Genomic DNA, 23,679 nt, shown 5'->3' with positions numbered 1-23,679 from the left:
CGGCCGCTGACAGGGATAGTTTCCGGATTCAGTCGGATGTGGAATTCGGGGAGGATAGGGAGGTGGAGATTTATTTCGGGTTTTGCGTAGAAGGTGGGCAGGCGAAGTATTTATTAAAATGGAGAATATGGTTAAATCTAGTTGGCAGTTTTCTGTGAAAATGTAGTTAGTATCTAATAAAACTACTACTACCTACTTGAACACTAGCCACCTTTGTATTCATTTTATAATGGGTTCGGTTTATTCAAGAATTTCTGCCATAAAATAAATAATAATTAATGTAAACGGAGCGCGAGAAAACGCTTGGAAGCCATGTGACGTCACACCATTCGTTAGTGGCTAGCCCACATGGCTGGCATCCACATACATTATAAGATATCTGTAGCTATGTAAGCAGACAAAGCAAATTTAAACTATCAAATTAGTAAAAAAAGGAATGGCATTACAAATTTTGATACTGAAAAAATTATTGCATAACTGTAGACTCTGGTGTAAGAAGGAAACACGTGTTTTTTCAAGTTTTGTTGTCACATGTGAATTTCGATGAAAATAACTCTTCACTGATCTATTAGGGAAAAAAATAAGATTATACCACAAATAAATAACTCAAGGCAATAGCTAATAGCGCATTGTCGAGTGGTGTGACGTCACAGATGCTTTGCCAACGACGTGGACTGTTTAAAATATCGACTTAATTTTTTCACCATACACTTAGGGGATTAGATGCTTACGGAAAATGTAAAAACAATTTATAAATTGAATATAACCGAATCAGTAATTGATTTTTCCAAGATATGCAAAAATGGGAGAAGCTTTGTTATGGGTTTTCTTAGGAAACAAAATCCAACGGATTTTTGACAATACGTTCATAATTTATTACATGGTGATCTAAAACACATGTTTGATTTTAAGTTGAGGACCATCGCTTTTTTGTTCGTGAGAGGACAGTTTCTTTTTGAGGGAAATTGATTAATTTTAGTATGTCATATTTAAGTAGTAATAGAAACCATGTTGAGAAATTCAGAAATCTCTTCGTATTAAACTACTTGTTTATGCGATCTCAGAAGTAATAATCCAGTGAACTAAGATATGGCGCTCTAGTAGTAACTGGGCTGCCTCTATATACCCATCTTTCATCAAAACGGTGGTTTAACCATTCCACCATATCTCTTGCCTCTCGTACCCGAGCCCCATGGTGTTAATCAGTGCAAGTGGAACAATTTCTAATAGCTTGGGGAGGATTTGCGTTGATAGTGGATTATCGTTGAAAATATCACACGACGTATTAATAGAAAGTCTCTGTTGCATCTTGTAAAGGTGTGGGGATTGATTGGTTCTGTCTGTGGTAAAGCAGCTTTGTCGGACCACAATATGGAACTAAGAAAATTGTAATTTCTTTTGTGTTGCTCTAGAAGCCATCGTGGAAACCCCAGTCTTCGCATTTCGTGTGCCAGTTGTAAATGACGAACATGCTGGTAATAGTAAGTTTAACATCCTGTATACTGGTACTACAACAATTTACATATTTATATTTCAGTACTGGGAATGAGAATTTTGATGATTCGATTTGATTTTTCCGACTTTTTAAATATACAATGTATGTAGTTACATAGTAAGGATTAATGGAAAATAATACATATACATTATGCTATTTTATATTACCTTGAATGTGTTGTACATATATTGTTATGCTTAAATGATATTGAATCTACATATAAATTACCTACGCTTAATAGATTTTTTTTTCACCTAGTCGCAAGGTAATTAATTACTAGATCGCGAGTATTAATTAAATTTTTTAACAAGTATGCTTATGTAAATGTGAATTGAAACCTATCTAATAATTATTATTAGATTACGGACATCGATAAAACGATTGATGTTTCTCTTTACTGCAAATCTTATGAAAGCGCTTAGAGCGATGAGATTTTAAAAAACAAAAATCCTCGGTGTTTTTTTTAGAATCAGCAAGTAAATGTCATAGTATTGATATACTGTGTGCTTTCTCTAAGGGTACGACCTTAATAAAGTCAGTGGCGGAACTGACGCACACCGAAAAATTTTATTTTTGGAGACGTGGTTATTATTCTTTCATTTTCAAAGTCATTGGAAGGTCAACTCCCCAAGTACAAAAGTAGTTTTGGTTTTGGAGCAAAAAGAAGAATTGTTCTTCGAGACAATTTTTTCTGTATATTCCATGGAAATGCTGGTTTTGCTGTCCGACGTTTTGTATTCAATTTATCATTAACTTATTTTTTTTAAATACGGTGCTCTCTTTTAACATACGGTCCTCTTTTTAAAATACATGTTTTAATTCTGCATTTATTGATGTGTGACGATTTAATTACATTTTGAATACATTTCTGCCATCATCGGGACATTTGTTAAGCAAATCGGCCTTCCAAATAAGAAAGAAAATAGAGTTAAACTTTCTAACGTATAAAAAAACTAACAACAAAAACGTTATTATTTGTAAAATAGAAACAGTCCAAATGTTATGAGCTTTCAGTTACTGTGCTTCTTTCATGAATCTATGTGAAACAGAATATATTGGAATAAGTAGGGATAAATGAGAATAAGCCGGGATAAACGCAATAAGTCGGAATAATCCGGAATAAACTGAAGAATGTCGGAATAAACCGGAATATAAACGACGAAAATAGCCGTTACTCGCGTCTCTAGTCTCTATGAATCTCAAGCCTCGCTCTCCACTATGGCCAGATTTTATAAGTATGTGACGTAAAATAAAGGTTTCTTCGATTTTCGAGCCTTTATGCAAGTTTTCTTGTTAACAGGTGCCCGGGTCGTCCTTTTTCATAAACATATAAGACTTAATTGCATAATACTCGTCATTATCGAGTGCCGGCTCAATATTCCGGAAATGCTTTAATTTTCTTTTTCTGTAATTATAATAATAACAATTAATTAGTGCCAGCGAGAGACATGCGATGGATTTTTCCTTGCACGCACCGCAATTTAATTGGAAAAAATACAAAAAGGTCGCTCTCGCATAATGTTATTTTATTGTCGGCATGCGAGGGAAACGCTGAGGAATTCATGTACGGCATATAAGTAAATACGAATTTATTCGAACACATAAACTGATAAGCGGTAGGTTTCGTGAGTTTTAGATTGCCTCAAGAAATTATGAATAATTTCATTTTTTTTCGTATGGATGCCACCTTCGATTTTATTTAAAAAAATGATTTTAATAGGTCATGAATCTCAGTGTAATAGATTTCCTAGAGATTATCATTATCCAGTTTTGGGAATCGTCCTGTATAAAATCGGGACAAATGACGGCTCGAGACCTGACAACTAAGTAAAAGGCGCGTCAGTTATAAAGTCGAACAAAATCAATCCCAGTACGATAGCAATCGTGTGGCCGGAAACCAAAGTTCCATAGTTAAGTTCAGATAAAGCGGGGAAACTTGGGCAACATTTATCTTTCGCTGACTCCCGGCTTTCAGTTGTTCCCTTTCATCCCCAAACTAGATATATGCCACTTACAAACTGCCTTCCTGCTCCTCTGATATCTGTTAGCAAAACAAAATTTACTATCGCCAGCTTATCGTGGACTCGTGTGTTTGAGGGTAATTTTAGGACACATAAAATAGAGAATAAATACAATGTCGTTTTGTAGTTCCAATAGGACAAAATGACCGATCTACGAATTTTGTTTAAGAAATATGTCTAACGGAAAACTTCATTTGCTTCTTTCATCCAAACAATAGATTCCCCCATTTTTCTGTAGTAACTTCACTAATTCACTATTGAAAAAACTTTATGTGAACCCGTATGAAGTCTTTGTTAATCAAACGCCCATTCCAAAAAAGTTAAACACGGCCTGCAAAATTCACTCAGCAGTGTTTTCGTGAGAAGATTTTTTTATCGGTATTTGCCAAAAGGCTCCCCGAAAGTCAATAGAGGAGAGACAACTAGCTTCACCAAGTCTAATTGAAGTTGAATCTATATGTGGAAGAGGGTAATAATCTTTAATGATAATTTAATATTTTGCCATCAAAACAAGCTCGCAGTTCACCATGCTTTTTGTAATCAACAATATAGTTGAAGACTAGAGTGATTCACACCTAATCGTTACATCGTTAATCTCATTATGTAAATGTTGTTGTAGGGCAGCAGAAAGTAAATATTGCCTTTGTTTAAAGGGATGGACATTATTACATCGTAATATATCCCCAACAAGAGATCCTTTTAAAATTTTATGTTTTTCTGGTGAAAGAGTAGAAAGGGATTAATCAAAATTTATAGTTAATACTTCATCTGCGTTGAAGTACTAACAATTATTAGAAAAATTAAAACATACATTTGACATCTTGTCAATAAATCTGACGTGGCGTTTTCGCTTGTGTTATCCTCACTTAATTTAATCGATTGTTAATTGAATTTGATGTTCGACCCATAGCAGTTACTAATCTCGCCAGCACATCTACGTTCTCAATTTGCGCGAACAAGGTGCAACTTAAACGAGTGCAGTTTAGTTTAGATGATTGGCAATACGTGTGCGTCTACAGTTTGCAATGGGAGGAAAATAAACTCGGAGAGTTTGTACAGAGACGGCATTGGAGAATTATTCGACATTTTACAAGCGTTTCATTCCTCATGAACAAAACGATCATCATTTTTAGAAATTCAATAATTTTCTCGATTCAAGAAACAATGTAAAATCGTCATATCCCAGCTAAATGATATAATGATAATGGAGTCGGGAGAATAATTTTTACTTTAACTTTTTTCACTGTTACTGGTCAAAGTTTAGCCTTGACAAAGCTTATGTAGTCACATAACTGAAGATGCTGACTGTAGCGGATGGTGAAACGTTGCAAGCATAGGATGCGACTACGGCCTTGAAAGCAACACAAGAACGGAAATGAAAATCAGAGCGGACCTATGGGTTCTTATAGCAGGTCGGCCCCTCATAGCCTAGCCCGAAAACAAAGGCAGATTCAAAGTTCTTAGTTAAGTACAATGTAATTCTATAACTGATGGCAGAAAACCATCATACTTTATAAACCACTTGCTGATATATGATATATTGTTTGAAGTTACTTATTTGTGGCAAAGTTTTCGTTTCATTCATTATTTATTGGGTACCTACGAATAAAATTTTAAAAATCAATGAAATAAGCTCTTGTTTTAAAAGGATCCAGTGTTATTTTTAATAAAAATAGTTATGCCTAACTAAAAAGCTCTCACTGAAAAAAAAAACAGACAATACAAAACATTACACATTACATACTCGTATAGCACATTTTTAAGACCAATTGTTAGTTTTATTAATTCCCCTTGCAATAAATTTTTTGAATAAGATGATAATGGAATCTTCATTATCATCTTTTCTAAGTAATATTATGATGAATTTTTTTGGAAAAAAGTGATAATTTAAATGAAATGCCATCATTTGGTGGAGTTTAAAAACAAGTGTTTATAAGAAACTAACTCACGCTAACAGATAATCTAATGATGTCTGACAACGGAGTCGACTTCGAGGACGAGTCCGGTCCTGGCCTTCTCGGGTGTCTCCCGCGTAAACGGCCGTCCGCCAGCCGTTCGGGCCTCGAAAACCCCGAATTCTTCTAGTTTACATACTAGGCGCGGCGTCTTTATCGCGCGCATTAGCATACCGAGCGATAAAACGAAGCGGAGAGCGAGCCATCGTCGCGAAAAATTAATGAAAATTAGCCGCACGGCTCCGGCCGATATTACCCCGTATCACGCTAACAGGCACCCCCACGCCACACCACTATAATTAACATGGTAATTTGGGGGCGTTATGTTGGCCGTGTGTCTCGGTGGCGTGTACTGGCCAGCTTGGATCCCCGGGATCTGTTACGAGGGGCGGTCGATAATTAACACCTTATTCTAGTGTTACGTCGTCTTTCGGGGAGGGTTAGATGAAGAGGACTGTAAATAGTTATAGGCGCAATCGTAATAGTTAACTAGTTTTGAAGACAGTCTACTCTGTCATCTGGTTCTATGAAAAAGTGTATTAAATTGTAATTTCCGAGAAAATAAATAAACATAAAACCACAGAATCAACATCAAGATGGGTCTAAGGGTTATGAAAGCGCGTCCGCCCCTATAGAGCCTAGCCCGAGAACAAGAGCAGGTCACAGATTCTTAGGACAAGTAAGTGTGTTATAAGTCTGTAAGTGGCGTTGACCCATAAGCATAATAACCCGAAAAACCATGATAATTTAAGTAACATTAAACTTATTTCACAGTATAAATACTTAATAAATAAAAGATCATAAATTAAATACAAATAAAAATCAAACTAAGACACTAAAAATAGATTAATTATTACACAAATAAATAGGTCTAACCAAATTGACAGTGACACTTCTCCTTTAATACAAGCTAGAATCATTTGTCGGTCGAACACACCAGACATATACCGGTTCCAGAGTTGTTAGTCCTCATCAGCATGTCATATGTGCGGCAACTGACGAACGATGTAGCTGCTTTGATTCCTTAAACCCAGGAAAGGATTAAATATAAGTAAAGCTCCCTGCTATTTTTTGACCTCTTTGTAAGTCTTAGGTGGTAAGTAGCAGTGGCCACTAGATTTAGAACTCGTTTACATCTTTTACTTGTAGAATACACTTTGTTTTATCATTATTTAATACCAACACAATCTGAGATTTTAGTTTGGTCATAATTTTTTCCAAAAATTTAAATACTGAACGCTGTAGACAGTTATAAAAGGTGAAGTGACATTTATGTATTTGTATAAGTCACTGATACATATTTAAATATGGGCCCCAGCTCGTTGCCTTGGGGTACACCAAATTACTGCCTGTACAATTAGACGTTTTGGATAAATCTAAAAATATTCCATGAGCAGTATAATCGTTATTCAAACGACTATTTTTTGACAAAATCAAATACAGCTGCGAATGAATACTAGTTATATTCATTTTTTCCATTTTCAGAATTTATAATATTCCTATGGGTTCCTTATTATTTATTATATGAGTTTTAAATCTCTACCACCCATAAAAACTAGCTTCTTGTAGCAAAAGATTGAGTGTTATGTCGTTTCTATACAAGTAATTGAAATTTTCAAAAAGGGCAACAGAAAATTTTCATCGACATCATTTTTCTATTTTGTGAACCTAAAATTGAGTAGTTCTGGTACCACTTTACAAATTATTTGGAATATGGTATTAAGGCAAATATTTTCCTTGTAAATGTCTACATAACTCAACGTTATATGTGACTCAACCTTAACATTTCTCTCGCAGGGTTAAATAATGCACAAATTTCCGCCTTTCTCCAATAAAACTCTTCCCCCTAAACTTCCTACGCCCCTCGTAACACTACCCGCGTCCATATCTCGGCTCTATTTTGCCATAATGACATGATATACATATAAATTGATTGTGTTAAGGTTGATGACTTCATACACGGCACGTACATGTGATGATAACTTTATTGGGCGAATAAATCTGGCCACCTATAACAAGGCATTAATTACCGACGGCTCGCTCGGAACTCAAATACGAAGCGATTTATAGAGGCGTATCACACGAATCGAAGGAAAACGACGTACAAATATGTTATCTGCTAGAATTCCATGGGGATGGATATGTTTATTTGTTAACTGTGCGGGGGAGAGGAAAATGTTTTATTACTGATGTATATGTTGTTCTCTTAAAATCGCGAGCGACAAAAGTGTCGCATCATGTAAGAGGGGCTTTAGTGTCAAATAAATTTTTTGACGAAATCCTAAATTGTAGACATTTTTCTTTGGGTTTCAAAAATTATATCAAAGAGCTTGTAACGCGTTTTAAAACCTAAAACCAAGTATATTTGCATTATTTAGAGGTACCTAATAAGTTGTTGTATCTTAAGGATCCAAATAGTAAATTATAGCGTACTGATTATACAGCCACACAAAAAAACGTTCCTCGGATTCGTGATCAGTGACCCCGAAAACCCCCGTATACCAAATTTGGCGCGAATGTGTTATTTTTTGAAAATTTGGTCTGCCATCTTGGATCCACCATCTTGAATTTTGCAAAATTGACCTCGGATCCATGATCAGCGACCCCGAAAACCCCAGGTAAAAATACTACGGATAACATATGTCGCATGAAAAGTAGAGACAACTTTTTTTTGTGTGGCTGTGTTATTTTTGTTCTCGATGTCATTAGCTATGTCAAATTACTTAAACCTTGATTTAAAATTTAAAATTTGTAATATTTACAGATAATAATGTAATAAGATCAAAAGCGACAAATGTGTCGTATCGTGTGAAAAAGGCTTCAGAGGTAACTAAACTTTACAAGTGTTTATTTCAAATGTGTCAATAAATCTTTAAATTAATGGTTGCAATGAGCATTTTGTATTTATTTGTGTATTTTATGGACTGAAATAATAAATTATAGTGGGCTATTTTTTATTGGACGTGTTATTAGCAACTTTAAATTGCTTAGACGTTGATTTAAGACTTGAAATTAACCTAATTTGTAATATCTAGAGCCCAAGAAAAACGAGTATTTTTTTGTTTCATGTCTCTTGTGAAAATATGTTAGTTTATCATGTTTTAAGAGCTCCCTCAAAAAATCAGCTCAAAAAAAATTTTTTTAGAAGTCAAGATTTATAAAAATTTCCAAAATCGTCAAAAATTGAATTTTTTTTATTTTTTTCTCGTTATTTTATCATTTTCTAGGTTGAAAAAAATCTCTATTCTGAAAATTTCAAATCGATATTTTAATTTCTAAAGGTCACTCATAATTATTTTAACTTTCTATAATAAGTAGTATACCTAAAATGTTTTCGAGCGACCCAAAAATAAATATCAACGAACTAATAGTTTTTTTTATTGAATTTCATGAACAAAAGAATAGAAATAAATCACGAGAAACTTAAATTTAAAAAAATTAAAAAAATATAAATATTTGATACTCACAGTGCGGTAGTAAATTTTGCCTCGAGAAATGTTTTAAGTGTCTCGTGATTTATTTCTATTCTCTTGTTCATCAAATTCAATAAAAAAAATTATTAGTTCGTTGATATTTATTTCTAGAGGTCGCTCGAAAACATTTTAGGTACACTACTTTGACAGTTAAAATAATTATGAGTGACCTTTACAAATTAAAATATCGATTTGAAATTTTTAGAATCGAGATTTTTTTCAACCTAGAAAATGATAAAATAACAATAAAAAATTTAAAAAAATAATTTTTGACTTGGAAAATTTTAAAAATCTTGAGCGACCTCTAAAAAATTTGACGGGGCTCTTAAAACATGATAAACTAACATAATTATTTTCACAAGACACGAAAAAAAAAATTCGTTTGTTTTGGTCCACCCTAATCTAGAGATAGCCATGTAATATGCGACAAAAATGTCGGACCGTGTGAAAGAGACTTTAGAGCAAATAAATTCGTCGAGTTTTTATTTCAGAATTGCCAATAAAATGTTAAAATAACGGTTGCAAGCAAATATTTTTATAGTACTATAACGCATTTGTGTATTTTTAGGATCGCAATAGTAAATTAGAGTGAAATTATTGTTTTGTTCCAATAATATGTTCTATCAATTGACTTATAATTCGATTTAAAACCTCGTATTTATTGCAATTGTAGTATCTAGAGATCAGACCGTAAGCGACAAAAACGTCGTATCGTGTGAAACAGGCTTTAGGGGCAAATCAATTTGACCAGTTTTTACTTCACAATTGCCAATAAAGTTTAAGAATAACGTTGCTAGCAAATATTTTTATATATTATCTTTAACGGATTTGAGTATATTAACGATCGAAACTTTAAATATACCGCAGTGGATTATTTTCCTCGATGATACGTATTAAAATCTAGCATTTACTGTGTTGCTATGTCTATAAATATTGTTATAGGTATAAATATTGCAGATATCTATAGATAGACATGATAAGGTCGTAAGCGACTAAAGTGTCGGGTCGTGTGAGGGAAGCTTTAGAAGCAAATAACCTTGACGAGTTTTTTTTTTCAGAATTGTCGATAAAGCTTTGAAATAACTTGTATTTGTGTACTTTAAGGATCGAAATATTAAATTATAGTGCTCTGATTCCCTTATCCTCTGTAATACGTGTCATTAACGACGTCAAACGACTTAGAATTCGATTTAAAACCTTGCATTTACTGTAATTACAGTATCCAGAGACAGTTACATAATGAGGCTGATTATTCGTTAGCATAATGAATTCAATTACATCGAAACCGCGATCTGCACCGTATAATTCCGGACCAGCAACAATTATGTGGGAAATTACGGCTGCGGGGTGTAATTTGGCCTCACAAAACGATACAAATTAAAATGTTACCTTCTAATATCAATTATTAAGTCGAGTTAGTCGAGCCGGAGCAGTATAATACGTAAATAATTACGGAACCCTGTTGTTCGGCGGCTAGTACCCTTGACTGTGGACAGAAAAAGCGGCTATTAATAACCGCTTCCATTATCTTACAAGTAAGAATAATAGTGAAATAATAACTCAGTTAAAATACGTTCCATTTAAAGTCGTACACGGAAAGTCGTGATAAAAATGCAAATGACCCAGTGGCGTGCGCGCTCGGCGATGCGGAGTGTAATCTTACAACGCCTGACTGGTTCGCTACATTGTATTTTTAATTTAAAGTGAACATCCTTTTATACGAGGCAGGCAGGTGAATTTTAACGGGATGTTTCTCGGAGGAATCGACTTAATCTGAATTAGTGGAAACCGGCATAAGAACAGAGCAATTATTTGCGCCAGCTAAAAAGATTGGATTGGATATTCGGACCCAGAAATATGGATGAGCAAAGATAAAGCTACGGAAAAATCTTTGAAACGCGGTAATGGTAATTCTGAGCTACTGTTTGTCTTACACAAGACGAAAACCCAATAGCTTTAAAAGCTAAAAAAAAACAAAACTTGATTGTAGAGGACTAAAATTGAAACCAAAATGCAGAATTAACATCAAAATAAGTAGTCTTGCCCAATCCATTCTTCAGAAGATCGTCAATTATTGGAGTTTCCATAAAAATTTTCCACCCAAGTGTTTGGCAAACTAGAAATATTTTGGTATGAGGAAATAGTTATTGTGATACAATCGTATTTTTTTCAGAAATACAAAATGAGGACCTTCGTCAGCAACTATAAAAGTTCAAAAGAGCAATCCTGATAGGAATCAAAGAAGCAAGACAACAAAAATGTTATTGTAGAAGAGTAAAATTGATACTAGCCACCAAAATTAACACCAAACAGACGTCTTGCAAAATCCATAAGTTCATGTAAATGCCATAAAATAACATCTTTGGAATGAAATAATGGTGATTCTGAACTAATCTCGTCTTACAAAAAGACAAAATCAAGACGAAAATCAGCAATAAAGTTGCCAAAATGCCAATTTTAATAAGTACCAAAAAAAAACGCACATCTTTCACTATCCATTCTCTGTAAGTTCATTAAAATCTATAGTAAGTGCTTTTGGAATGAAGTAGTTATTAACTAGTCTTACCCTTACAAAAGATAAAATCAAGACCATAGTCTACAATAGTAAGAATAGATAGGACCAATGGTAATAAGACCTCAAAGTTTTACAACAAAAGTCTTGTTTGCAACGAAAATCTTCTTAGTAGAAGACCAAAACTTGATTGTAAAAGGGCAAAACTGAAACTAAGATGCAAGGGTAACACCACAACAGTCCGATATCTTGCACAATCCATTCTCTCTAAGATCCTTAAAATCCTTAATGGGCGTTGTTTTCAAGAACTTTTTCCATCCAAGAGTATGGACAACAAGAAATAAAATACTAATCTTAATCTTACAAAAGATAAAATTAAGACCATAGTCTACAACAATAAGAATAGAGAAGACCGATGGTAATAAGAGTATTACAACAAAAGTCTTGTTTGCAGTAAGCCAAAAACGTGATTGATTGTACAAAACTAATATTGAAAATACAACATTAACACCAAAAACTGACTGATACCTTACACAAGCCATTTTTTCTAAGTTTGTCAATGTTTACAATGCAATAAATGATAATGCTTTCATGAAAATTTTTCACTCAGGAGTATGAAACAAAAACATGGTAATGGAACTTTTTCGAGTGAGGCAATGTTTACTTTTAAGCAATCTCAGTCTTGCAAATAGACAAAATAAGACAAAAATGAATAAGAGTACAAAAGATAGACTGTAGTAAGAACCAAAAAAATATGACTAAAAAAAGTCGGAATACCAAACCTGAGTGGCACAAGTCAATTTGAAATCAAAATATGATTAGCACTAAAACAGATTGATATCTGATACAAACAAGTGATGGTTCCATGAAAATTTTCCATCTAGGAGTATGGACAAGCAGAAATCAAGTGCAATAAAAGGAAGCTTTAGGAATAACACAATGATTATTCTTAACTTAATCTACAAAATCTACAAAAAGACAAAATCAAGACCAGACAGAAGACCAAAACTTAATGGTACAAAACTAAAATTGATGACGCAACTTTTACTCCAAAACTGACTGATACCTTGCAGAATAACCTCTGGCTATGTGTAATGGCTATTCTGGCTTACAAAGAGACACAAATCAAACCAAAATCAACAATATAAAGAGTACCGAAAAACAATTGTAATAACCAAAAAGAATATGACAAAAAAGTCGGAAACCAAAACTTGATATAAGACAACGTGACAGCAAAATGCAAAATGAACACCAAAACAGATTGATACGTTGTACAACCCATGTTGTCCAAAATCGGAAATGTCTATAAAGGACATTCCTTAAATGATGGTGCTGGTTCATTGTCACATTCTTGTGGTCACTGACGAAGACAACAGCAGAAGACCTGGTCCAAAAGCGGTTTACTGGTTGATCCTCGGACATCATGACAAACATTTCGTGTACCTTCTGCGCGCCCATGCAAACAATTATTCTCGAATTATTGTTTTGCATACTTGAATCTAGAAATAAAGTAATTTAACTTTTCAACTTCTGGATATCGATCGCCCGGAACAAACTACCCCTTGACATGAACGGGCGAACTGCTTAAAAAAGGCCTCCTCTCCTAATTATTTGCTCAATGGCACATGTGCATGTTGTAAGTAAGAAGAGACCGAGACCTGTAATTTGCCACCATATAACGGAACCGGGGGAAAAATTGTATAACTACGGTGGCGTGGGCGTAATGGATAGCCAAGTATAATGTCTTAATGTTGGGGCTATAACGTTACTGCCTGTATTAAGATGATGGATTTGGTTTCTTGCCCAGAGAATCAATTTCTCAAGTCAGTAACATCGGGTAGGCTGTGCCTAAGGAACGGTTTCTCAGTCAATTACAAAGAACTAGCGCTAACAAGGATTCGATGCTACTACCCTAGTCCGTTAGATTGGTGAAATAATATAACAGCTAGAAATATTGAAGCCGATTGAAGCATGTAATATATTGAGTGATAAAATTATGGTACTTACAGCCACTCTGCTCTCCTTGAGGTCCAGTCTCATCGCCAGAGCTTCCCTCATGAAGACGTCGGGGTAGTGGCTGGCTAGGAAAGCCCTTTCCAATTCTTCTAGTTGCCAACTGTTAAAATTCGTCCTACTCCTTCTTCTTTTGGAAGCCGCGCTTTCTGAGTCTGCCTCACCGCTACTTCCTGCTCCACCTAAAAGGAGAAAAAACAAATGAAATGGAAGTTTTTTTGAAGATATGATGAGTTATATCGATCGACGTTGCCATTTATTTACAAAGAATACACAAAAAAATGGTCAGACCCTTTGAATCTGAAATAAGTCTGGTACAACACTCATCATTTTCGAAAAAAAAAACCCCAAATCTTCAAAAAATGGGTTATTTGCAAATATACATTAAAAAAATCTACCATTTTCGATAATACAAGGGAGGTATGCGATTTAAGGCCGAAACTCTTTTGTCCTTCTCTTTTTACCTCTAACCTTACATTCTCTTTCCATTATCCAACAGTAATCTGCCATCATATTCATGTCCCACTTACTTGACACCTTTTTTCCATTTCATTTATATCTTGGTGAATTCGCCACTTAGGGCCTGAACATTTATTTTTTCTAATACATACTTCATATTATCACAACCTTCCTTTAATTTTGTTGAGTGTATTTGTATTACCATTATCTAACATGACTGGAGTAATGATGAAGATTTGATTTCTTCAGATAGAAGATTTTTCTGTTTCTAAATTTTCAGTCCCGTCTTTTGGTAAACCTATGTATGTAGATTGCGAATAAGATCATTTTATTCCATCCCACAGTATATATTAGTCTTCACTGTGCATTCCACTGTCATCGTCTCCTTCCTCGTATTCCTTCCTTCCTCGTATTCTTCTTCTTCACCTCGAAAGTTTCCTTCATTTTCAGTTTCATTATCAGCAGTTCATCATGGCACGATATCATCTACTTCTACAAAGTTTTCTTCCACGGAAGAACTCGCTTCAATGATATGGATATGCGTATTGCATTACGAAGAGTTATTGTGGCTGACGAAGCATTCGCATATTTTATCTTTAGTTGATGTATACGAGTATACCTTAGCCTGCTAAGTCCGTCATACAAAAATAACAGACTCCAAGAGAAATATTTGCAAATAGCCCTTTTTTATGATTTGGGGGATCTTTTCTCGAGAAACCATTCTGGCGCTAAACTAACTTCAGATTCGTGTTCAGTGGTTCCGGAAACACAGCAATCTGATCAGAAGAACATACAACTTTTTTGTGTGTGTGTCTGTGTTACTGAAGTCTAGAGGAAATGAGTAAACTCATAAAATCGCCACCACCACCAAATATGCGAGCGCCAGACGAATACAGTTTGCTACTTGTTGGATGCGATAAAAGCCGAAAAACAACTAACTGTGGCGGATTTTAACAGCCCGGAATAATTGAATGCCTTTTTTTTGGCGGTTAGCAATTCAATTCTTATTCATTCCCCCAACGGCTGTAAAGTTTCATCGACAATTTGAAAGTTTCCATTAAATAAATGAGGGGAGTTTGTTGGGGATGTCGATATAACAGTTTTAATATTAAAGATTTATACGAATAAGGTAAAAACTGTACACTTTACAATAAATTGACCAATTATTTGGTCGATTTTAAATCTACCAAGTTATCTATCAATAAGAACAAACAACAAACTTTAAAAATATAAATAAGTAATGCACAGAGAAATGCATTTAAAAAATATTATATTATTGTGATTTTTCTGTTGTGTGTATACAGGGTGTTTCAGGATTAAATAGACAAACTTTAAGGAGATATTCCTCATAAAAAAATAAGAAAAAAAAACAAGTATAATTTTTTTTCCAGAGATGCTTCATTTTCGAAATATAGGGCGTTATTTTTAAAAAAATTCGATTTTTTTTAAATAACTTCCAAATGAAGAAGGCTATTTAAGCCAAATTTGGCATGACACATCTTCTTATAAGATACCATTTTTCCATAGAAGTAGAAGTCCCGCAAGCAACCAGTAGCGGAGTTATGGGAATGCTACTTAAAACACATAAAATAAATAATTATTATTGAAGAGAAATAATGTATAAAATTCGTCACAATCATGTTATTGTCTACTGATGAATAGAATAATAACTCGTTTGAAGACTTTTTACAGTAATTTGAGTTGGAAATACTGATTATAAATTCCAGAGTACCTCAAGGAACCATATTGGGCCCCATAACGTTTATTATCTATACCTTATCCCTTAATATATCGATCGATCTAATGTTACTATGTAATCGCGTCTGTAATGAAGGCATTTGAAATCCGAACACCCCGTATATTGAAGTAACGTGTTAATTACCGCCGAGCGCGAACAATCCGCTCTCGGCAGCCAGCGTCCATATATTAAAATCCAATTTATTCCTAATAATATCATTCATTAATCTGGAAGTGTTTATAACTTCATCCGAGCGCATAAAGAGAGAGCAGTCCATTCTTAATAGCCGCGCCGAGCGGTGCATAAATTTGCGAGAGAGGGCCGCTCTTACAGAGATATAACTTGGCCGGACTGACAACGTAAATTGACTGTATCGAATTTACGACGAGCGTGAAATTTTAAATTACGCTTGATTTTTGCTCGCGAAAATGATTGTGTTTTGAGGTGGGTTCGTTCTTGCCGGTGTCCGCCATACATCTGGTCAAAACGGGAGAGCGCGTAAATAAAAAAAATGTCTGTAATTCGTATAGCAATCCTTTACAAGTGTAATAAAGAATAATTTTAGTAATTAAAGTAGTTTATCGTTGCAAGGATGTTATACTCTAGTGCCTTCAGTGTTTGCATCTATTTCGCCTAACATGGTGCAGTGATTGCCATAGATAATGCGCCTTACCAGAATCAATGAATAATAAATTGTCAAGATCTGCATGGAGAAAAGGAATTACCATGAAATTAAAAATACAACGTCTCCTACTATTAATCCTATAATAAAAAAGGGAAAAGTCTACGTGGGTGATAATAGGTCATATTAGCATACATAAAAAAGTACCCATGTACCTGTTGCATATTTGGCTACACCAAAATGAGCGTAAATGTGTAAGGATGATCTAGTCTATAACAAAATCGGCATATCTATTTGTTCTGATTTTAATAATTTTTGTAACTTTTTAAAATGATACTCCTATGGAACAACATTGCTCGCATGCCTTATCTGTCGTGGGGATCTACATATTGAGGTCTAGTCGCTACGCTACCTACAATTTTGTCATTAGAGTACCTATATCTTAAATTGAACCTAAAAACTGGTCTAAATATGAACCTTGCGTCACTCCTGAAGGGGAAATATAAAAAACCGCTGCAATTCAGTTCAATATTCGCAACTAACGGAGTTTAAATCATTTAAAAGTTGGCGGCAAGTTGGAAATCGTTATTTCGCACCACGATCCCAAGTTTGTCGCGAAGTCTTGTTCCCAAACTATTCTTTTATTCAGCGTTGCGGCCGGTATAAATCTTTGAGGACGTCGTGTGTAGAGGCGGAAAACGAATACACAGCAAAGTTTTAATTTAACGTCTCCGAGCAAAATTTCATAACTTCGGCTCGTTGTCTGGGGTGGTCCCTCGTCGTATACATATTTCGTTTTATGCGAAACGAAATTTTATCTGGACTATCTATCTACGTCTGGCCGGGCAGCTATTCCCTAAATTGAATAAATCATATCCGCTGCAACAGTACAGGGTGGAAGGTCAAAAGAAATATATGTGCGAGTTTGGAAAAAAAATAGAAACCTAATGTTGGTATATATTTATGTATTTATTTATTCTGCTATCAATGCTGCATCCATCTATGGGCACGAACGATATTAGAGAAGGTATAGGTCCTAGAACTTCGGGAAATAGATTTTGATTAATAAATCGACCAAGAGAAATCGCTGGAAGTAGTTTTCAAGTTCGTAGCTCGGCCGCTAGGAGGCGCAATCTATATACCGAAATATATAGTTGAATTTTTCTCAGAAATGTTTCCTATTCAGGTATATTAAATAGTACAAATATGGATAACTGGATTCATTGCGCATAACTTTTATCATTGACATTTTGTTCCATGTTTTGACAGAAAGTGTGGGGGACGCCCCTAATGTTTGATCAGAAAAATGCATTTCTTTAAGGATTGGCTCATCAAAATCCCATAGTGTTATACCTCGTTGGAAAGGTCTTTTCATCCTTTATCGCGTGGTGAATGTTTAATGTCTTTTACCTTAATATGGAAACCTATAGAGGGCGTTATTTCAAAAGAATGCCGGTTTATGGATTTTTCTCAAAAATTTTAAATGCAATGCTAGTTTTCTTTATAGTTTGAAATTTCTAATGAAAGTGTTGTTTATTTATTGGCCCTATTTATCCAAGTTTAGATTGTTTCACGTTTTCTTAAAAAAGTGAAATAGCAGGATAAAACTTTTTATAGGTTCGTTTGAAGAGCATAAAAATAGCTACATTTTGACACCAAAAAGGGTTCGATATCTTCTTTTGTTATCAAGTTATTCGCAAATTAGTGAGCAAAAAATAAGTGATGAATCGCTCATAAAAATAATAAAACTGTGGTGCCGATGTTCCCACTGCAATAAACTAAAATATTCTAAAACTTACTCCATTTGCGCTGGATTTAAAATTTTATTTTTTTAGGTAATAAGTGAGGTTAAAAGGAATAAATAAAAAATATGGGTTTGATACTTATCAATCTTTTTGTAGTTTTTAATGCAGTTAAAAAGTGGAAACACCATATTTTGGAAAACTAATGTAGGAATAATTGTACGTTTCTTTAAACAATAAGTTATGTCAAGTGCTCGACAAATTGGTAAATTCTTTTACAAGAGAAAATGACTAAAAAACATTTAGTCAATGTCGTCAACAAATTCCATAAAACAAACAATTTATGAAAGGTTTTAAAAAATTCAATTTTTTTCACGTTTTCACTTATCAAGTTATGTAAAAAGGCCGAATTAAGATACCAAAAAACTATTTAATAATAGTTTAGTTGATAACGAACACGCAAAAATAATCACTTAATTTATTGCAGAATATGTTATCAACTAAAAATACTGTTTAGCAAAACACGCACATATACAGACTGTTAAATGTTAAAACACAATTCTAATGTTAACATTAGAATATTTTAAAAAATACCTACTCACAGAGCTAGCGCTTTAAAAAAATTAATGAGAACATACATTTATTTGAAGGCTTTCTTTTCAATCTGAGCTACCAAACGATTAATTTAAGGCGAAGAGCGATGTAGAACGTCTGAGGAGTTCGAACGTCTACTCTGGTACTTTTGTATGTCATTAATTAGGGTGCAACACTTACTAAATGTTGTAACCTTCAAAGGGCTGACGCCTCCACCATGTGTCACTGCATGTAGCTGGTAAGGTAAAAGGTTGCGACAGAAAGAAATACAAACTCTTTGGTTCCTGGTATACAGTTACACGTACAAAAATATCTATAACAATATGAAGACAATATGAAAGGTTATTAGGGCCATTTTCTCGGTACCAGTCACTCACGGAATCTACCACTAAGAATACCCAATATCCACTTTGAATACTAAGGAACGCTTGCTTTCTTCGCTTGCACCAGTTTCTCTCGATACCTTTTATTTCTAGTCATCATAACCATCAAGGCCGAGAAAGAAGCGGACCCGATTTAAATGTTTGTTTTGCTAATAGTGCAAGCTGGCTTTACATGGCATTGGAGGAGTAATAAATAAACAGGACATGTTTAAAAAATGAAATTATGTCATACGTAGAATTAAAAAATATAAAAATAACATGCTGATTTCTCTTATAATTGTGACTATATTGTTATCACAAATAAACGAATTTTCTTAATTCAAAACATTGTTAAAATTTCTTTGAGTGCATTGCTGGAGGTTTTGGATCCTAAATCTAACCTGTAATATGCCCAGTAATAAATTTCGTCAATAAAAACATGGGTAATATCTAAGTACATGCAATATGCACTTGATTTATTATAATGTAAAAATTTTGCATCACGATCACAATTTATCGTTGATGATGTAACGGGACTAATTTTAATTAGTGAGTACTAAAACTTATGTGTAGTGTATAATGAGAAAATATATAAAAAAATGTTCAACTGACACGTAAAAAAACATTGTCATGAAAATTCACACAAATTTTATGAAAATTGGACACCTACATTTTGACTAGAAGAAAAAAGCTACAAAGCTCTTCGATTCGATGCCTCTAAAGAGGATTATTTTTGTGAGGATAGAAGCAAGGACGAAACTGACAGTATTGAACGCTTGTGTATATTGCATCTAGCGCTTGTTTTTTGTTTCGATAACGTGATCATAGTCCAGGAGTCGGCAAACTATTAAGCCGGAAGAGCCATCTGCAATAGAAATATCAATTTCATGAATTTCAAAGAGCCACGAATTTTTATTTCTGCTTTTACATTTTATTTCAAATTTAAATTGGATACGGAAGTTTATACGGTCTTTATGTGTCCTCGTGTGCTGCTTCTGTCCGCTGTAACTTTTAATTTTTAGAGGAACTCGAAGAGCCGCAATTGTCTCTTGAAAGAGCCGCATGCGGCTCGCGAGCCGCTGTTTGCCGACCCCTGTCCTGTACACATTTAGTTTCGCGCAACTCACTCGGTTTCAAAAATACAATACCTTTGTACGTTTTCAGCCATGAAATTTGAATAATTCTAAATATTTCGAATTTTCACCCCCAAGAACGGCGGTGACAACATTTTTAAAATTATGGCGATGTTTTGCATGGCATTAGCTATGTCCTGTACACATTTAGTTTCGCGCAACTCACTAGGTTTCAAAAATAACGAGCGTTCAAATAAAAACGTGGTCAAGTTGGTTCTGAAAATTTGGACGTAGGGCGTAGCGTATAGCAAATGAACTTAAACGTCATCTGTCAAAGCGCTATATCGCCGCTATTAATTTGAATATTTTCGTTTTAAAAACCGTTTAAAATGGTGTTTTCTCAAGAACAAAAAGTGTTTATCATAGAGTCCAACTTTAGAAATGGACGCAAGATTGATGGAATATGGAAGTATTCTATTGAGGAATGTTTCATAGAATTTCAAAATCAATTTCCCGGCGTTGTTGAGTACAAAATTTTTCAAAGTGCAGTTCAGCGTTGTGTTAATGTTTTTCGTGAAACGGGCAGTGTAACAAGAAAAGAAGGAAGCGGCCGACCTAAAAAGCGGACTGAAGAATTAAAAGAAAATGTCCAACAAAGAATGGAAAATGCGTCAAGAACTTCTGTACGTGTTTTATCACAAATGGTGGGAGTATCAGTCGGTACCTGCCACACAGTGTTGAAAAAAGATTTGCGTTTGTTCTCCTATCGTTTAACTTGTCAGCAAGAACTTCATGAAGTTGATTTTCCGCGACGGGCTGTATTTTGTGAATGGTTTTTAAACAACTACGGTGAACTTCATAATATCACCTTTTATTCTGATAAGCCTGGTTTCATTTAAGTGGTTACGTAAACTCACAGAATATGAGAATGTGGTCTTCTGAAAAAACAGATAACTTTTTTGTCGAGGGCCTTCTACACGCTCAAAAAATTGGAGTTTGGTGTGCTCTCAATCGAAGGAGGATTTATAGACCTATTTTTTTTAATGGTACTCTTACTGCGCAAAGGTATAGAGAAGAAATTATCGCTCCTTTTGTTAATCAGCTGGAAGAAAACGAAATTACAAACTTTTACTTTCAACAAGATGGCGCAAGGGCACATACGGCAGGCGAGACGATGAATATGTTGAGGGAAGTTTTCCAAAATCGACTAATAAGTCTCAATGCTGAACATGAATTTCCACCGAGGTCATGTGATATTACGCCGTGTGATTTCTTTTTGTGGTCTTACCTTAAAAACACTATTTTTGAACTGCCTATTCCTGATTTAAACCAGCTGCTGGCTCGACTTATAGACAAGATTCGTGAAATTAACAATACCCCGAGCATCTTAGAAAATGTCTTTAATTCTTTGAGGAACAGGTGTGAAAAGTGCTTGGAACAAGGAGGGGGACACTTTCCGCAGCTCCTTTAATTGTTTGTTATTGTTATCACGATTATTCTTTAAAATAAAGTTATATAGTCATTAACGTTATTGAGAAATGAGGTTAAGTTGGTCGCTATAAGCTACTCCCTACGTCCAATGTGTCAGAGCCAACTTCGACCACGTTTTTATTTGAACGCTCGTTACAATACCTATGTACGTTTTCAGCCACGAAATTTGAATAATTCTAAATATTTCGAATTTTCACCCCCAAGAACGGCGGTGACAACATTTTTAAAATTATGACGATGTTTCGCACGGTACTAGCTATGTCCTGTACACATTTAGTTTCGCGCAGCTCACTCGGTTTCAAAAATACAATACCTATGCACGTTTTCAGCCACGAAATTTGAATAATTCTAAATATTTCGAATTTTCACCCCCAAGATATAGTCGCAAGCGGCAACTGACGGGTCCTTATAGTGACGGATCAACCGAATTCACTAAAGGACGTCCTCCCGGCGGCTGAACCGTCGCCGTCGCGGGCACCGCCGTCCGCGATTAGATCTCCCGCTTGTGGAGCGCGCTCCAATAAATTAAATCTGAGTCGGCCGTTCAATTTTCTCTTACAAATTGAATGGAGATAAGCGGCACGCCGAGCGGCATAATTCCATATTGCCGGCCGTATTCTCGGCCGAATCGCGATATGATGTATGGTTTCAATTCGTCCCGGAAAATAGAATTCGGCGGATAAGCACGCCGGCCATATGGAATGTATTTCGGAGTGGGCTGGGGGCGCGTACAGGACGAAGCTAAAAACAAAACGGACGACGAAGGAAACGTATTCATAAAATAAAAAAATTTGAAAATGTCGCGAGAGTAAACTACCTTTATTTTTAATATTTCTGAAAAGTGATATTTTGCAAAAGTCGTGCAAAAAAGTTACTTAAGTTTTTAAATAAAACAATTCTCACACAAAATTGGTTTAATTTTTTACGGAACAATAAATTTGGAAAAAAATTTATGTATATAATAAAACATTATTCGAACGCTCCTCCGCCAACGTTCTTACAAATTTGTAGGCATGCAAGGAATTCATTGTAGCTGCGTCGAATCTCTTCTAAAGATATGGACTGTACAGCATCTCTAATTTGTTGTCTTAGCTGTTTGATGTTATTGTCGAAAGGCCTGCTATACACAATCTGTTTAAGTCGGCCCCACAAGTAAAAGTCCATGATTGTTAAATCTGGACATCGCGGGAGTCATTGATATGGAGCATGCCGACCAATCCAGCGATTGGGAAATTTGTTCTGTAACCAAGTCCTAACAGTTACAGCAGAATGCGTTGGGCAACCGTCACGCTGAAAATAAAAAACAATTTCGGTAGGCCGGTGGTAAATTGTCCAATTCGTTAGTAGAAAACATTCGGAGTACCTGTATATTCAGGTAGCTGTTTCCATTGCATGTATCTTCAAAGAAGTATGGTCCTTTTATTCCATAAAAGGATACCACCAAACCAAACATTTACTTTTTAAGCATCCTAGATGGTATTCTAAAATGAGGCTTCTCGGTACTCTAATATCGCAAATGTCGTGAAGCAACAATGCCATTTATAGAAACATAACATCCGAAAACATAATCTGTTGATGGAAATTTCGTTCCAAACTTCCCATCCACAGACAAAAATCGAGACGTTTCGCTTCATCGCCTTCCTCTCTAAAGTGTGGTTGTGAATTGGTTTGTATGCCAGAATTTTATTTTGTTTCAAAATTCTTTGTATGTGGGTCTTTTTCACAATTCCTGATATTCCAAGTATTCTGAGCGTCTCCTCAGTGACATGGTTGGATATTCATCCACTGACTGTAGAACTAGCACAATAGAGGTATCTTCATCATCATAGTTTTTCTTTTGCCTAAGTGTTTTCAGTTCTCAAAAATTTATGTAAAGACGACATTTTAGATGGGAATTCAGGGTATTTCAGAAACTACTAAAGATGTGATAAATCTGACACCACGTTCTCGAGCTCGATTTTCATGGCAAACTCGACTGTCAGATCGGAAATTTGCTATCTTCATTTGTTTCTGAGTTACAGGGCGTTTCTCGTTATTGTGACACTTTTGAACATGTCTGTATCTCAGCTGTTAAATAAGTTAGAGTTAAAGTGAAAACTGCTCAAGACTAATTCTTTGGCGTAGAATTG

The 23,679-nt window shown here is 34.9% G+C and overlaps 1 protein-coding gene across 1 annotated transcript in view; it reads right to left on the bottom strand.

Moving 5' to 3' along the window:
• Nucleotides 1-23,679, bottom strand: part of LOC108917982 (homeobox protein unc-4-like) — an 80,255-nt gene that overhangs the window by 4,898 nt on the left and 51,678 nt on the right. The window contains exon 2 of the mRNA XM_018724814.1: nt 13,464-13,651. Within this exon, the coding sequence (XP_018580330.1) occupies nt 13,464-13,651 (188 nt within the window). The remainder of the gene's footprint in view (nt 1-13,463; nt 13,652-23,679) is intronic.

Source organism: Anoplophora glabripennis, unplaced genomic scaffold (assembly GCF_000390285.2).
Source record: "Anoplophora glabripennis isolate ALB-LARVAE unplaced genomic scaffold, Agla_2.0 scaffold90, whole genome shotgun sequence".
NCBI lineage: Eukaryota > Metazoa > Arthropoda > Insecta > Coleoptera > Cerambycidae > Anoplophora > Anoplophora glabripennis.
Note: the sequence above shows the minus strand (reverse complement) of the source record. Positions and strands in the feature narration are given on the sequence as shown.